Genomic DNA, 17,080 nt, shown 5'->3' with positions numbered 1-17,080 from the left:
TAAAGGTCTAGAGTGAAAATGTGAAAATTCTTATTATTATTGTTATTATTATTTTAAACAAACTTTATTGATAACAAATATATAGAACAGCAGATATGAACTCCTTGTATTTCCAATATATAGTTAGTATATATAATATATATAAGTAATGGATGATGTATATAAAGTATTCTTATAAAATTTAAGAAAAGAAAAACAACACAGCAGAAAAGAAAAGTGAAATGAAATAACAAACAAACAAACGATATGATGTGTGAGAGATTGTTTTTCCAATTTGTTTTGCTTTTTTATGTCTAGGAATTTAAATTGGTCAAGTATAGTATTGTGTAGGGGTTTTAGTATATAAATATTTAATGTTGTTATTCATACAAAATGTGTATAGTAAAAGAAAAAAACACAACAAAAACACAATGTTGTTTTTTACTGGAGCAATCAACCGTTCTTTTCTCACAACAAACGAACATCGTCCATATCCTGCTCCAGGAACAAGCAGCGGTGACGTCATCCTTGCGCCAACGAGCAGGGCCGAGTCCTGATTATAGCGACACGCATCAACTGCGTCAACTGCAGAGCAGCACAGCATCAGAGCACGCGACAACACGTCAGCCTCACCTCAGAAGTGGAAAACATCGCTCTGGAATAACTAGTCATGGGAAACGTGCAGGTAAAGAGAACTTTATTATTTCTTCATTGGAACTTTTGCAGGTAAAAAAAATAATCAAATGTGACAGTGACACATCCACAGTGCTGGATGTCAGTGTATCACAGATGTCAGGATGAAACAGGGTTAAGGTTACTCGAACTGCCAGTCTGCGTCACAATAATTCTGCCATAAGACTTTAGTGAACAGCAAAAACATGTTTTTAAGGACTTGCGCAGTTAAGTTTGAGTAAAGGGTGTTCATTGTTATGTAGCAGCAGCAGCAGCAGTAGGAAGGAGGAATTTCAACCGAAACACTGATCAATAAAGCCGCATTGTGTTAAAAAGAGAGGTGGGTGAGGAGAGGAGAGGAGAGGAGAGGAGTCTCCATCATGACTCAGCAACAAGGACACAGGCTGCACCCTTTTTCCTGCAGGAGAACATCCTCTGACTGTGTTTACTGCCATAAACTCCCTGTTATATGTATTTTAAAACATAAATTAAATCACTTCTTGTGTGCAGCTGCTTAACAGACACAAACAACGCCTAAAACCAATCATTAAAAACAAACAAACAAACAAACAAACAAACAAATAAGCTCCTTGGTTGGACGGTTTCTCATTTTGTGACTTATGAAATCACTTTGTGCAACTTTGCTAATCTCATGAGATCAACTGAGCCCCACAGTGGTGACTGTACTGTAAATGACATGGTTAAGCAATTCAACAACACCCTGTCAGCCACTCTAAATACTGATGCTCTGCTAAAGGAGAGGGGAAAAAAAGCATGTTTACAGACAGAATATCCAACAACAACAACAGTGTCAAAGAAGCATGACGGGCAACTGAAAGAAAAGGGAGGAAAACCAGGCTCACAGTTGATGCCATGAACAACACGCTCCAAGATTATTACAGAGAATATTGTTCTCCACTACTCAACACTGCTCCCACCCCATCCCACATCTCTCTGCATCTAAATGTGAAGAACTTACAGTGAGATCAATTACAACCACTGTTTCTGTTCATCCATTCACCGACGCAGATGCAGGTGATCTCAGAAAATCCTGTAAAAAATGATTATTGATTATTGATTCTTTTTTTTGGGAGAACAATTGTAACATTTGTTGCACAGTTTTCAGAATGATGTCTTTGAAAGGACTCGGCACAAATGGTCATTGATCCTGTCACGTTTGTGTTCTCTAGCCCACCATCGTCCCATACGAGGACTTTGACGTCACAGCTGATATCAAGGCTCTCAGAAAAGCCTGCAAAGGTTTAGGTAGGTGTTTGAGACGTTACTGTGTGTCTATGTGAATTATCTTCTCACTATTTTCTTACTTACTATAATAAACACACGCAACCCTTCACGTTTTCTCAGTAAAGAAGCCACAAAATGGTATGATGTCATGTTCAGTTGGCAAAAAAAAGAGTTGAATGTTGTTGTTGTTGTTGTTGTTAATCATAATTTGATTATGTGATGCATTTGGGTGTGTCAACCAAAACATTATACAGAGCGTTTTGTATTTTTAGCCCTTTCATTGATTTCCATTCTTCTATGTGATTATAAATTGGCAGAGATATTCTGCCTGTGCAGCTTGTGACACAAAATTGTTTTTATGTGACTGTGAGCGTTAAGTATTGTTGGTGTATTTGAAGGATTGTCAAACCCAAGCCTTCATTCGGTGGACTGGTGTTTACTCTCTCTCTCCCTCCCTCTCCCTCCCTCTCTCTTTCTCTCCACAGGCACAGACGAGGAGGCCATTATACAAATTCTGGCTAATCGCTCTGCAGCTCAGCGCGTGGAGATCAAACAGGCCTACTTTGAAAAGTATGACGATGTAAGTAACCTATAACCCTCCCGTGTCTCTGCTGCACGCACAGATGACAGCCACCCATCACATCACGCGTTACATTTTGTGTTAGGAGTTGGAGGAGGTGCTGAAGAAGGAGCTGACGGGGAGTTTCGAGAACGCCATCATCGCCATGCTGGACCCTCCTCACATTTATTTCGCCAAGGAGCTGAGGAAGGCCATGAAGGGGGCGGGGACAGATGAAGCTGTGCTGGTGGAGATCCTGTGCACATCCAATAATGAGGTCTGTCAGCATGTGATGCTGCTGCTGGCCACGACATTTACATTTAAAACCTGTTAAATGCTTTGCCTTTTATAATAGAGTGTGCAGACGATTCAGCATCTTTACAGATTATACTGGCCCTTCTCCTAATTCTTTATAGCACCTTTGTTCCTTGCCATAGTTTAATCCTGATGTTTTAGTTTTAGTCTTTTAAGAGCAGCAGAAATGACGATAAACAACATTAAGCTCCAGTATTTTAACCAGCTAGTTACTAACTTTGCAGGTTATCGGAGACATAGACTCGAGATCAGGGAGACTGAAATTATAAGTGGGTTTAAAATAATCCTAATCTGCCAGAAATCAGGAAGTGAAAATCGTGGAGAAGATCACTCAAAATCAGGATTTTTTGATACAGTATGAATTGGCACATAGTTAGATAATTAAAAGCACATTAGAAATTATATTTTAAAATATTTTTGGTCAATTACGCAGACATCCGAAACCGCCTCACTGTGCGTTACCGCAAGATATTAGAAACACGGAGACCGGCAACGCTTGAAACTTCAAAAAGTACGGCCTTGCGGCTCCGTCTTCTCCTGCATCTACGGTAATATCTCATAATCTAATGATGGTAAATTGATGAAAATTAACTAGGTGTGTTGCAGCGGGGAAACATCTGGAACATGGACTTGGAATTGGGAAACTCGGCCTAAAATAATGTTCCTTTTAACTTTATTTGTGTTTTTCTTGAATATTTTTATATAATCTTTTTGGATTTAAATTTTTTTGTTACCACAGACAGGCAAGGAATCATATATGGTGTCTTCATGGACCTTAATTTTTAAATGCCCTGTAAAGAGTTAAGCTGTCTTTCTTTTTTCTCAACAGGACATAAATTGCTTCAAGGATTCATATGCTCATGGTGAGTTATATTCCATACTGAGTCATACATTAAAGCTACAAACTGATGTTCCTATCACACTGGAAACTGTGGCTCAGTAGTTCATGTTCGGGGCGTGTCCCCTCTGCACCATGAATGTGTTTTACCCTGCAGTGCATGAGCGAGACCTGGAGGCAGACATTGAGGATGATACCAGTGGAGATGTGAGGAACCTGTTGACCTCACTGCTGCAGGTAAACACTGGCTCTGGTCAGGTTTACATAAACGGTGAATGTTGTCTAAGCATGTCTGTGGAAGAAGGGGAACAGTTGTAGCTCTAAAGGACTTCTCATTGCTTAATAACGCTCCTCAGAATTGTTCTCCATTGTGGGATTCGCCCACTGGGACATTCGGCACACATCACATCATTGTTTGGCGTTCTTCAGGCCCTGTGCCATCCAGAGTTCCCACCCTTTTCTGCTTCCCCTCTCTTTTCCTTCCTGCAGAAAGAAAAGACAAACACAGAGTGACTCATGTCTACATCCTAAGAGCTTCAGATATTTGTCCTTAATGTCCAGCAGATGATTGCTGAGATTATTTTGTAATCCATGTCTTTGACCTGTGCGTCATTTGCCAAAGATTTTCCATCACACTCTCTCAACGTGCATCACGTCATATCGTCCTCCATCTTCTCAATATCCTCCTCTAATATCTCTTCTTATATTTTCCACAGGCAAGCAGGGACGACGGTTATGAGGTGGACGAGGATTTAGCCGAACAGGATGCCGCGTCTTTGTTTGAGGTAAGTCCTCGGATGAAATCTGTGTCGCAAAATCCCCTCAAATTAGAACCAGTATTCGTATTTCACCCTTTAAGTCGCACTCATGTTTGCGAGGTAATGTGATCCTAGATTCTAAATGTCACAGCGTTCGAGCCCAGGGTGACTCATTAATCACACAAAGATGTTCGTGTAGATGTTTCTGATGTTACAGTGCAGGACTGTGGAAGCTTCCAGCTTAAGCCTTAAATATCGAGCTTAAGCAAACTTTAATGTAAAATGAACATGTGTGATAGTATCTGAAACAACAGATAACAATAATGAATATAAACAACATATAAACGAGCATAAAAGGCAACGTCTTAGTCTAACAAGGCAAGTCAAGCCTACAACAACATACTGTTCACTGTTTTTTTACTGCCCTCTATTGGCAAAACATTATGAGCTGACTGTGGCATTTAATCATCTTGAGTGAAATTAAAATCAACATAATTGCAACAGGCTGATTAAATTGTAATCTTGGACATATATGCACACTGGAAATGAATAAGTAACATGTGAGCATCCAGAAAGAGCATGTGAAATGCTGCCTCCCTACTTGTAGTTCTGACAACTGTAGTTTACATGAAGTCATACTACCACTATATGGTGAATAACAGTATAAAACAAAACACTCTGGATCAGTTGGATCCATCTGATTCCAGACTACCTGGCAGACGGTCCGATCCATCTCCACCACCTCTATGGGTGATGTGGCTCAGTCCACTTTCCATGAACAGGGGGTTTTATACAGCAGACATTTTGACAAAAAAAACAAAAGGTGTTTGTAATCACATTAATCAAAGCAGAGCTGTCATTAAAGTTATTACTCAAACGTGTGTTTATTTTTCTCATCAAAGTGGCTTTAAACTGTTTTTAGGAAAAATGTCTCCACATTTATGCCTTTCTTTTTCATTTTTTGTCAAGCATACATTTGAGTATTTTTCAATATTACTGTTATTTAGCATGTTTATACACGTTTACCATTAACATATTTAGCATTGTGACATTGCCATTTATTTAGCCCATAGACCATGTAAAGGAAATGGATGAAATCTGAATTCCTTTGATTGGCCACCAGGAGGCAGCCTCACCGCTTGCAAAAGGAAATCAGTTTGTATGTTAGTGAGTCTGTAGCATGAGGACAGAAGATGCTTCCATGCTGATTCCTGTCTTATGTCAGGCAGGAGAGGGAAGGTTTGGCACGGATGAGTCCACCTTTACCTACATCCTGACACACAGGAACTACATGCAACTTCAGGCCACCTTCAAGGTCTATGAGTCTGTAAGTACTGAACTCAGTCCTACCAAAATAACAATTTTTCAAATAATATAAATAAATACAAATAAAAATGTTCATAACTTCAGCTTTCGGGGACAGACATTTTGGACACCATTGATGCTGAGGCCACGGGAACCCTGAAGGACTGCTACATTACTCTGGGTGAGTTGTGACAGAATAAGTCTTAAGTTTTAAAAGTGTCCTTTTAAAACACATTCTGCTTGTGTGTGTGTGTGTGTGTGTGTCTTGTAGTTAGATGTGCCAAGAACCCACAGCTGTACTTTGCTCGACGCCTTAACGCTGCCATGAAGGGACTGGGCACCGACGAGGACACCCTCATTCGCATTATTGTTGGCCGCTCTGAGGTGTGTAGTGTGTGATTGTGTGGGTAGATACCCATAACTGTAACAATGAGCTGCTAAATCCATCTGCACTGTATTAAATTTAGTGTCCAAATGGAAATGTGCTTCAGAAATAATTGCGGACCATTCAGTCCAAAGGCAAAGAAAAGAGAAAATGAGTTCAGTGTGTTTTGAACCCACAGATTGACCTGGAGACAGTTAAGGACATGTACATGGAGAAGTATGATGTCACTCTGAAGGATGCCCTAGATTCAGAGTGTGGTGGAGACTTCAAACGCCTCCTCATGGAGATCCTGCACTAAACCCTCCTCACTCTTCCTCCTGCTGGCCTTATTTAACCTTAGTGTCTACTCCTCGTTCCTTCCGTATTCATATTTACTAAACCTCTTCTCCATCATCTCCATTTCGTCTGTCTTTACTCTTAGAGACAGACGTTTGTCTTTGCAGCACGGACCAAAAAAACAACACGTTATTTATGGTTTGACACAGTTTAGCCAGGAACATTACAATCATCGTCCACTAAATAAAAAAGTGCATTGAATATGTCATATCTATGAACTATACTATGGCAGCGTTGTGGAACATGCTGAGCATCACACAGTTGTATGTAATCAAATAGAGGTCATTTATTCTCTGTATCTCCTCACCATTTATTTGAAGCTTAGGCCAAAGCTGTAAACCTTAAGAGACTGATGCTGCTCACCATAAAATCTGCAGTCTCTTACTTTTATATTTCTGACTCTTTTTTTTTTCTATCTCTGTCTTCTATCATTTTCACCTCAAAGATGACCCTCACAAGATTATTTTCATTCTGCTGCAACACTCACCACTTAAGTGCCGATTGTTATCACATTTAATATCTGAAATACACAAGACAATAACACGTAGTGATATTATTACCAGAGAATCAAAAGCATGGATGCTTTAAGTATGAGTTTTTGTAGTCACATCCCCGATGGCATTGTGGGGTTTTAACTGTTTGTAAACTTGTTTTTTAATCACAGCTCACAAAGCTGCCTTATTATCACATTTCTTCACATTATTACACAGTTGCCTTTTAACCTGTCATCTATCCGTCATTTAATCAACTACTCACTCTTGTTATTCATCAGTGTATCGTTAATCGGTGTATATTTGTGATTGTTGAATGAAAATGATAATATTGTAACCCATTGAGTATAATCACTTGGATTGATCACACTGTCTAAATTATTCATGTATGAAACGGTATATTAATTAATGTTATTTAAAACTAAGAATCATAGTAATATACATATTTCGATTGGTGTGTTATCACATAACAGATTAATTCATGAACCTATATGAAAGACACATTTGTTAACCCATGTCGGCATAAAATAGTATTAATAAATTGTAGCTTCATCAAAAGCTCATGTTTTGGTTATTATTTCTCATAGCGGGCAGGATTGTACTACTTGAAATATTGTGCTTACTGATATCCAGGGTATAAAAGTACCAGCATTAAATCAAATCAGCATTATAATGTCCTGTACAGACATACACAGGACCAAAAAACAAAGGAAGTGAGGACATTTTGGCTGCGCCTCACATTCTGACAGCCCTAAAAATGCCTTTTTCAGGGTTAAGACTTGGTTTTAGGGTTAGGGTTACGATTAGGTTTAGGTTAAAGGTTAGGGTTTGACATGCTATACAAAGTGAATAAGTGTGTATGTATTTGTTGCTTTGTGGGGACCAACATCCATATACTGTAAGCCATACGGAGTGAGGACATTTTGACTGGTCCTTGCATCTTTAAAGGACTTTTTGAACTGGTTTTAGGGTTAGAATTAGGTTTAGGGTAAAAGTTAAGGTTAGGCATTTGGTTGTGATGGCTAGGCCAGTAGTAATAATGGTTAAGGTGAGAGAAACGATTTTAAGTCAATGCAATGTCCTCTGAAGTCATGGAAACCAGTGTGTAATAATGATAATAACAATAATAATAATAACAGTACATCTGCCTGAAAACACGTTGGCTTACCAAGCACAGAAACTATGAGAGGAGGAGAAAAGTTCCAAACAAGTAAGAACTGCTTCCAGATGCAAGAGCAGTCCATTTCTCACTTTTCCTTCTCTCTGTTCCTTTCTTTCTTTCTTTCTTTCTTTATCACAGTGAGAAAGAAAGAATCTTACAGATACCCTCTTTCTCCGTCAGGCAGAGTTAGAGAACACCTGGATTTTGCACATTCTTGCTACCTGTATATCCACAGTCTGTGCACCATATGTTGCCCAGTTCCCCATCCATCTTCCGCTTCAGTCGAACTGTGGCAGCATGTTTACCTCTCTGTCATAATACACCCATCAGCCACAACATTAAAACCATGAACTGTATCTGTGGGTTTGAAAGAGGTGATTGTGTCCCATTGTTTTGAATCCCATTTGCAGTGGGATTCAAAACGTATGTCGTTCCAAGTATTGTTGATCGCTTCTATCACAGTTACCTGTTGTCAGTGTTATGGCTGAATTGTATATCAGGAAACACTGGCTGCTCTGCTTGCGTACCGTGTTTAGGCATAATGTGTGAGAGGCACATCTGAGAAACATTTGTCTGGATGTAGTGTTTGAAAAAGAAAAAAACAAAACAAAAAACCAAGCTGTTCCTGTCTAACCTCTTAAAAACATGACCTTTTCCCTTTTGTGACCCTCTTCCCTCCATAATAATTTTATTAGGTCCCTGACTTAAAATGATCTGAGGCAAGCTTCACTGCTGAGTGGATTAAATTGTCATCATTCTTTTGAAATACAACACACTGGGTTCTATTATTTTGCACTAAATTCCTTGCCTGCTGTATATCAGAGGATTTAGAAGATTCTAAATGTCACTTCGTAATGCCTGTAATCATAGGGCACGAATGGCTTGAACATAAACTTCTTCATTGTCAACACACAAACACAACAAATATTCAGCATTCATGCAGCATGCTTGGCTTTCCCACCATCTGCACTGTATTACCCAAATACTAATGTGTTATAGGCCGAGCAGATGGAGCCGCACTTTCTACACTGAGAGGATTGGACATTTTTCTCAAACATTTATCATCTTGTCGTAAATCACCCAGCGAAGCATCCATTAACCTGGAGGTGGTTTCAATAGTTGCTGTCCTTTTCTATTCTGTCAACCCAAGTATGTTTTTTCTTAAAGTTTCCCCTCTGACAAATGCTCTATGTTCAGAGCATAGCCCTAAACTTTATTCTTTGCTCATACTAACAGTCTGGTCAAGTAACTGTAAACGTGACGGTTGTGTTGTCATTCTTTGATCCTAGAGACTCCACACAAGCACCATCTACACAAAAACCTACATGTACATCAATGGCACTACTCTCTGCTGTAAGTCGGGATTTATTGAATAATCTATAGCACACACTAACCCGGAGGTCATGACTTCAAAGGCTAAAATAATAACGTCCACTCGTCTACTGGTTTTCATAGAACATGTGCGCAGGATCGTAACATGCTTTTTGATCATGTGCCAGGGCAGTGCAGTGCTCTGAGAACGAGGTTGATTTTTGGGGAGTGCGTAGAAAGGCCATCAGGAGGTTAACTACCCTGCTAATAGAATTCTGACTGTTTAAATTCATGATGAAGGACCTCTGTTCTCTTAGTGTGTAACATAAAACACCTGGCTGCATCTGCCAAGAGCAAACATCACTTTAAAATGATCCACATCGGAGTGAGTCCTGTAGAGAAAACCTCTGGATAGGATTAATGGAAACCAGATAACCAGTTTCGTGACATTAGTAGTTATAAGAACATGTTATTAAAATCCACATTTAACCACAATATGGGTTTCAAAGTTTCAGTGCATAACATTTGGGAGGGATTTATAGGCAGAAATTGAATATGCTACCCATAAGTATGTTTTTTACAAGTGTATAATTGATTTAAAATGAAAATCATTTTGGCTTTCGTAGGGCCTTGTTTTGTGGAGGCCACCATGCATCTTGTGGTGCCATGTTTCTGCAGCAGCAGAAGAAAAACATGAGTGTTGAAATTTCAAATTGTTGATCCATTCTGTCATGTAAAGGCCACCATAAATCCCTGGCGCTCTTGAGAAAGGAAGGGGTGAGAGGAGGAGGAGGTCTTCTGCAGTCTCACCCTTAGTTGTCACTAATTCTTACACAATGGGCTTTTAATATCCAACATCTTCATATTGCTCATACACTGCCTCACACAGTGTTTCTCAGCCCTGGTCCTGTGAATCCACTGCACTGCATGATTTTCTCTGCTCTAACACACCTGATTCAAATAAATAGGTCGTTATCAGGCTTCTGCAGAGCTTAATGACGAGCTGACCACCAGGTGTGTTGGAGCAGGGCAACATCTAAGACATGCAGGGCAGTGGGTCCTCAAGACCAGGACTGAAAAACACAGAATTTGAATTGGAGACAAGATGTTTGATGCAGCCATCATGCACATTCAAACACGTGACCAAAAGTCATCAAAGACTGTTGTCTCTTCCCCAAAGTCAGTGATGCTTAAACTGACAACAAGCTGAGTCCTTAGAGGCAGCAAAAATCTGGTAAGAACAAATGCGTTTTTATTTGATTTACTCTAAAATGTGAAATATACACTTTGATACAGATTAGTCAGAGTAAACAGTAACCATATCCTAATGTGTTAATAGTTAAAATGTCATGTCTCTCCAGGACAGTTTAATGCTAGCGATAGCCTCAGTGAAACACATGACTCTCTTCATAATATGCAGAACGTGGTCATTAAACCAGGCATGCAGTAGATATTCACATTAGAAAATGGCGGCTAACCTGAAACACATGCACTTAAAGAACACTGAAAACAGCACCAGCAAACCGCTTTTGGTGACAGCAGAAAATGCGATAGTCACACTGAGAATGATCTGAAGGTCCTTTGGCGTCAACAGGCTAACTGAATCACTTAAATAAAACACAGACAAATACGACATATGGAGCTCCTGAACAGAAGAAATCTGCATGAGAGAAATCAAAACTGTGTTTCATATTGTGCTATTGAGTATTTGAACTTCTGTAGAAACCATGACTAATACTTCTATCATATAAATACCATGAGTTTATGTGCTAATGCTACATTTTTAAATTAAGGTAAACAAATATATATTTGAGGTTTTTCAGAAAACTGTTTTTAAAAAGTAAAATTTGTTCTGGTCTATTCACTACAAAATTAACCAGCTTAAAAAGTAACAGTACAAAATATAGAAAAAACGTATTTACATGATGTGAGAACTGTAGTGATAGTAAGCTAACAGTTAGCTTAGCTTAGCAGAAATACTGTTAGCTAAGGAAAATAGCCAACCTGACATAAAACAATTGTTTAACCTTTCTTACTATTGATCTCAATGAGATGAGTCACACTTTCAATCAAAACCTGATGAAAACAACAATAAAAACATACTGATTTTATGTGGTTTTTTTCCACATAGGTCAAATTAAAGGGTCTTGTGTTTTGGGGGCTTTTTTTGTAATGTACAGAGAGAGTTTAGTGGAGATTTCTTCTGTTTGTAGTCCTTTTGCCTAGCTAAGCCAACCAGCTGCTAATTGTAGCTTAACACAGAAATGTGAGCAGTGTAAAAACAATTCAAAACAAACAAACAAATAACTGTGGACCCATTGTTCGAAAATGTTGTGAGATTGTTTTAAAGACAAGCCAGTGAAACATGTTCATCGTGTAAGTGGCTTAAATATCTGCTTGATTGAACCAACATATCAACATTATGTCTTTCTTTCATCACGCTGCCACCCAAAGGACTGATATCTCACTTCCTGTCTGATGGCTGATTTGGTTGACTCGTCCACGAACACAGTCCAGTGTGAAGAACACTACTGTGCCATTATGAACCTGGAAGGACGCTCGCAGGCTCACACTCGCCCACTGGCTTCCCTCTGCCATCTGACCATCTACCTGCTGGGCCACAGGGATGGGCCGAGCAGTGACTGCCTCCCTGCCTCGTCTTGACTCCTCTGGATCACTTCGCATAAGCAGAGTCACCTTAACCAAGTTGCAGGAGTGGATTAGTTTAAGATCCAGAGCCACACTGGCTGTACCACTCTCCCGGAAGACAAAATCCCGTCTCTGTTCTGTGGGTCCCTTCCCGAGCAGCCCCATCTGTGACACCTGAGGGCTGGTCTGGCGGAAAAAGAGTGGCTTGTTCCGAACAGCTCCCGAAGGAAGGCCAGTGTTGGCAACGGAGGCAGACAAAGAGGAAGAAATGGCAATGGGGACCCAGACCAAACTGAAGGTGCTAATGCCTGTCTCATCACCAAAGAAACGGACGTTGCACTGTGCGGGTGAGAGGATCTCAAAGGCCAGTGTGTCTCCGGGATCAACTTTAGCTGCTCCAGATAGAGAAATGGACGTGTCCCGGTAGTGAACGCCCGGTTTGAAGGTGCGGCACAGCTCCGAGCCCGTTCCATTGCGACTGATGTATGCCAGCAGCTGGAATCCTTCGCTCACACAGGCCTGGCCCATGGAGTACAAAGCTTGTTGGAAGACAAAACGAACTGTACCGCTTTCAGCAAAACGGATACCACGACCATCATGAGTCAACCCCACTACATAAGCGTCCGAGGTGGAGGTAGTGCGGAAGACTGGGCGATAGTTTGTGTGGTAGTGTGCGGACACCATTGCCTGCGCTGTCATGGCAACAGCCCCAGTGTCATGGGAGAGCCACAGGAGGCTGAACGGAGTTGCTACAGAGTCGTACAGCTCCAGACCCTCTCTGCTTTGGTTACAGTGTTGGCTGGCACTCCGGAGGAACAGGGAGATTGCATTACCTGGAGCGACCTCTGCTACCCCGCTGATGCTGACGCTCTGGAGTGACCTTCCATCCCGCTGCTCCACTCTAACACCGCTGAGGTCCAGACCAGAACCATCAGTGTTATTCATACGCAGACACACCTGGATAAAGCTGCGGCAGCCGTGACTCACTGACAGATTCTCATCCAGCCAGACCAGACCATGCTGCCTGAGCACCAGACGCCCGTCCTCAGGCGACACTACACCTACATCACCTTTTCCTTGGATGCGAAGCTGCACACCGTGGAAGGCATGTGCCAGATCCTTGCCCTTTGGCCCCGGCAGACTCACATCTCCAGCCCAGGACAGAGAGAGCGCACCGTCATCAACAGCAGGGCCTGAGCAGATGGTGTCTGTGGTGAAGCTACAGGAGGATGTTACAGATTCACTGTCGCACTCAGTACAGGCCTGGCACTCGTCCATGTCCGAGTTGAAGAAGTAGTCATGGCCACACATTCCTGAGCTGGCATCTCGCTCTGTCATGCCCTGGCACCTGAATCCACCTGTGACAGCAGAGGACAAACACATTCGTAAAACTACAAGTCTTCTTCAATGTCTGACAGCAACAGGCTGGGAGGAGTAAAGGGAAAAATAATAGAATGTTCGGTATCACTTTATTTTGCTGGTACATTGTTGACTTTCGATTAGTAATGAACAGATAATCAGTTGACACAACTGATTAGTGACATACAATTAATGAACCACCAGTAGATTATATCAGGTGTTGGTCGTCAAATTCTAACCCTAACCTATACCACTTTATTAACATTTAAATACTTCTCTGTAGACTGTGCCAGCATCTTAATAGTTGACTCTCTACTTCTGATTGGTCTGTCACTTCTCATCTATCCCATAGTTGACTGTCAACAGAATAATAATTGGGATACTGCATCTGTAAATGTGTGTCAGTCAATGTAAATCAGTGCCAACTGAAAACAGTACACCATCAAAATAAAGTGATACCCATCCATTCCATGCTGTGCCAATCTCAGCTCACATAGGCTGGCAATCCATCACAGGAGACAAATAACCATCCACTCTTACACCAAATGTAAAGAAAAATAACTTTCACAACATTTACATAGTCCTGTGGATTTCACCTGGTGTGTTGAGACATTTCTGTTGATCTCCACACAGATTAGCTATTTCAAGACACTCGTCTCTGTCCTGTAAAGACAAATAAAGCAGCTGTCATTAAAAAAATTTGATACTTGAGTCATTGGAACTTTACAGCATCTTTTAGCTTTATGCTTTAGCTTATGCTTTTTGTCTTTCTTTCTGTAAAAAAGACAACAGCGCTAACCTGGCAGATTCTGTCTGCATGGACTGAACACTGAGCGACCAGGAAGAAGCCAGCGGGACAGACGGTGCACCTCTCACAGCGAGGACGACCGCTGCTGAAGCCACAGTACTCCTCAGGACTGCAGGGGCCACACGCCATCAGAGAGGGACCCACCTGTTAATGGTATCAACCAGATCCATGTATAACAAATAAACACTATGCAGTAGCTAACCAGATATCACATATCTGTGATCTGGTTTACTTGTCCAATCCACTGATGGAACAAGACTAAACTTAAAAAATCGTTTTGTGAAAACCTGATTTAACTGTTAACATTGGGTCAAAGATTGTAAACTGAAACTTTGAAAATTAGACATGCTTAAGCAGTATTTTTTGCATATATATACACAGCACTTGTTATTAACAGACATATTGATCATTTATGAAACTAACCTTATAAACTTGTAATCTGGTATCAAGCTGACTGATTCCTCACCTCCATCACACTGGCGTCCATGTCCACCTTGTGTAAAGAGAGGGCCTGCTGTGCCTGGTGGGCTCGAACCTGCCCACTCAGAGTTTCCGTGTGACTGTCCACATCTCCCTGGAGGTTCTGGAAAGATGTTTGTTTCATGCTGTCCATCATCATGCTGTACTGGGCTTTCACCTGAGTGTAGGAGGTAGAGTGAAGAAATCTGTGGAAAAAGCTGACATATCTGACAAAAATGACTTGTTTACGTGAGGTGAATTACAATGACTTCATCTCCAAAACCACATGAACATCTCCCCTATCCTCCGCAGCCTTACTTGCTCCATCTGTTCGAACATCCTCCTCTGCTGATCCAGGATCTCTCTCTGCTGGTTGACCAGCGTCCCCTGCTGCTCACCCAGGAGCCTCTGCAGCTCCTTAACTTCGTCCTGTTGGCCCCTGAGGGCCTCAACCAGCTTGTCCTGGCTCTTTGACAGCTGCAGCTGCAGCACCAGAGCGTCTTCTGAGGGAAGCTCATTGTTTCCTTTAGAGATGAAAGAACACTTTTAACACAACTTTTACAGGGCTTTTCCTGTTTATAATAATAAGATGAATCTCTTTGGTAACACTTATCATTAATGGCCACAGTAAAGAAGTTAATGGTTGGTTCATTGTTAACCAGTTAATACCAAATGACTAGTTAATATTAGTTAGTTAGTACATATTACTTACTCTGGCATTTGATTAGTAGGCACTAATGATTAGTTAATTATTTGTGAATATTTCTGTAGTTACCTACAGATTAGATAAACGGTAACTAATCATTCAATAAAAAACTAATCATTACCTAATAATTGCATATACACATGGCATTTGATTAGAGGATTTTCAATAACCGCTATGATTAGTAAATTATTAGTTATTAATTCCAACAAGTGACCATTATCTAGAACAAATCTTTAACTTATCATTAGATAACTGTGAACCTACATTACGTAATAATTACCTTATTAGTCGTTTATTATCTAACCATTACACACTCATGGCATTTTATTAAGTACTTAATAATTGGCTTATTATTATCAATGTATGAATTAATCATTATGAGTTCAACTAACTTGTGATGTAGCTTGTTGTTAAATGTCATCATCTCTAATGACTCTGGTGGTGATTCTCACCTGGTTTCACGTCACATGCCAGTTGTATCCATGCGCCTCGTTCCGACCCAAAGTCTGGAAGCTCATCCAAAAACTGAGCGGCTCTGTCGGTCACGTGCACCGGTGAAGAGCTCTCTCTCCCGTCGTCTTCTCCGTAAGAACCGCAACCGTTCCCGACACAAGGCTTGCTGGGTGTCTGGCGCATCCGCAGCGGCAGTTTACATCCAATCCCTTTGCACTCCCGCGTTGCACTGTCATCGTTCGTTTGGCGATGAGAAACAGTAGTCGGGCAGCTTCCTCCAGCGCAGCCTGGATGAAACACCTCCGCCGTGATGGTCCTGGGGTTCGTCCTCCTGGTTCCATCTGCACCCGCTTGTTGCGCAAAGTCTGTCTGTGGCGGGTGGATGATGTACGGCGCTAACGGTGCGCTCTGAGCTTGTTGATGAATGTAATGAGCATCCCGTTGGTAGCTCGGGTAGACTTGTCCCTGTGCGGATTGCGCAGAGTGATGGATCTTTCTTCGAGCCTGAGCTGCTGGATCTGTGCGCCCCAGCTGGCAGTGCGCTCCGACGCACGGTCTGCTCCAGTCCTGTCCAGAGAAACAGTGCGTCCCGCGGCAGATCTCAGAAACAGTGCCTGTTCCGAGTATGGATGTCAGACAGAATAAAAACAAAGTAGTAATGCTTGCCATGTTGCAACGCTGAAAGGTAAAAAAATGGAACGAGACCACGTGAGAAGTGTGGTCTTTTTGCGCATTAATCCTAAAGATCTCACTTGATCATGTCACTAAGACGAAAACACTCGAGTTACTAATGTAAATGACAAATTAACTTGAAGAAATGATTGTTAAGATATTCAGTTCGTCTCCATTGCGTGCACTGCGGTTTCTGCCCCCTTTGCCCCTTCTGGAGACAGCTCCGTCTACAGCCTACATGTGGCGCTCACTGGTCCTAATTGGCAACAGGTTTTTCTCCTAGTCTTAAATTAACCCGTCGCTTTCCCGACCGGACATACCACTCTGTGGAGTCACTCCATTCCTACAGAAGTTGTGCTTCTGGTAGATATTTGGACTATTCTGTTGTGATTTCTATGCTCACACTTCAATGGGTCACTCATAATCAACTAATGCAAGCTCCACGTGGCCAAGTGGAGATTTTTTTTTTTTAGGGTTTCACATTTTCAAAATTGTGCATTCTTTCTGGATTTCTTCTGTTTCACCCCCCTTTTTGATGACAGAATCAGAGTTGAAATCTTTGCTTGTGGCATCAAAGCTGTGACTTCCTCAGTAGGATTTTAGTGCAGCGGTAGTTTT

General features: G+C 41.3%; 2 protein-coding genes across 2 annotated transcripts; one reads left to right on the top strand and one right to left on the bottom strand.

Moving 5' to 3' along the window:
* The first annotated feature begins 538 nt into the window (after window positions 1–538).
* Window positions 539–7,441, top strand: anxa13l (annexin A13, like). Its single transcript, XM_044014620.1, has 11 exons — window positions 539–664; window positions 1,842–1,917; window positions 2,382–2,476; window positions 2,562–2,732; window positions 3,600–3,633; window positions 3,766–3,845; window positions 4,325–4,393; window positions 5,592–5,693; window positions 5,777–5,852; window positions 5,943–6,055; window positions 6,235–7,441. The coding sequence occupies exons 1-11, from the start codon at window positions 650–652 to the stop codon at window positions 6,352–6,354; spliced, it is 951 nt and encodes a 316-aa protein (XP_043870555.1). The 5' UTR covers window positions 539–649; the 3' UTR covers window positions 6,355–7,441.
* A 4,325-nt stretch (window positions 7,442–11,766) lies between these two features.
* On the bottom strand, window positions 11,767–16,775 carry si:ch211-252f13.5. The gene is made up of 6 exons (XM_044018744.1): window positions 15,790–16,775; window positions 14,950–15,155; window positions 14,639–14,809; window positions 14,164–14,316; window positions 13,961–14,027; window positions 11,767–13,363 (listed from the first exon to the last, which is right to left on the bottom strand). The coding sequence occupies exons 1-6, from the start codon at window positions 16,457–16,459 to the stop codon at window positions 11,793–11,795; spliced, it is 2,838 nt and encodes a 945-aa protein (XP_043874679.1). The 5' UTR covers window positions 16,460–16,775; the 3' UTR covers window positions 11,767–11,792.
* Between the last annotated feature and the right edge of the window lie 305 nt (window positions 16,776–17,080).

The sequence above is a fragment of the Solea senegalensis genome, linkage group LG1, assembly GCF_019176455.1.
Source record: "Solea senegalensis isolate Sse05_10M linkage group LG1, IFAPA_SoseM_1, whole genome shotgun sequence".
NCBI lineage: Eukaryota > Metazoa > Chordata > Actinopteri > Pleuronectiformes > Soleidae > Solea > Solea senegalensis.
Note: the sequence above shows the minus strand (reverse complement) of the source record. Positions and strands in the feature narration are given on the sequence as shown.

Bases quoted from the DNA above. Each gene is read 5' to 3' on its own strand.
- anxa13l (XM_044014620.1), top strand. The intron at 3,634-3,765 runs GTGAGTTATATT...TTTACCCTGCAG, and splicing joins CAAGGATTCATATGCTCATG to TGCATGAGCGAGACCTGGAG. The intron at 3,846-4,324 runs GTAAACACTGGC...TATTTTCCACAG, and splicing joins TGTTGACCTCACTGCTGCAG to GCAAGCAGGGACGACGGTTA.
- si:ch211-252f13.5 (XM_044018744.1), bottom strand. From the start codon at position 16,459: ATGGCAAGCATTACTACTTTGTTTTTATTCTGTCTGACATCCATACTC. The intron at 15,156-15,789 runs GTGAGAATCACC...TCATCTCTAAAG, and splicing joins GGCATGTGACGTGAAACCAG to GAAACAATGAGCTTCCCTCA. The intron at 14,317-14,638 runs GTGAGGAATCAG...TACCATTAACAG, and splicing joins TGGACGCCAGTGTGATGGAG to GTGGGTCCCTCTCTGATGGC.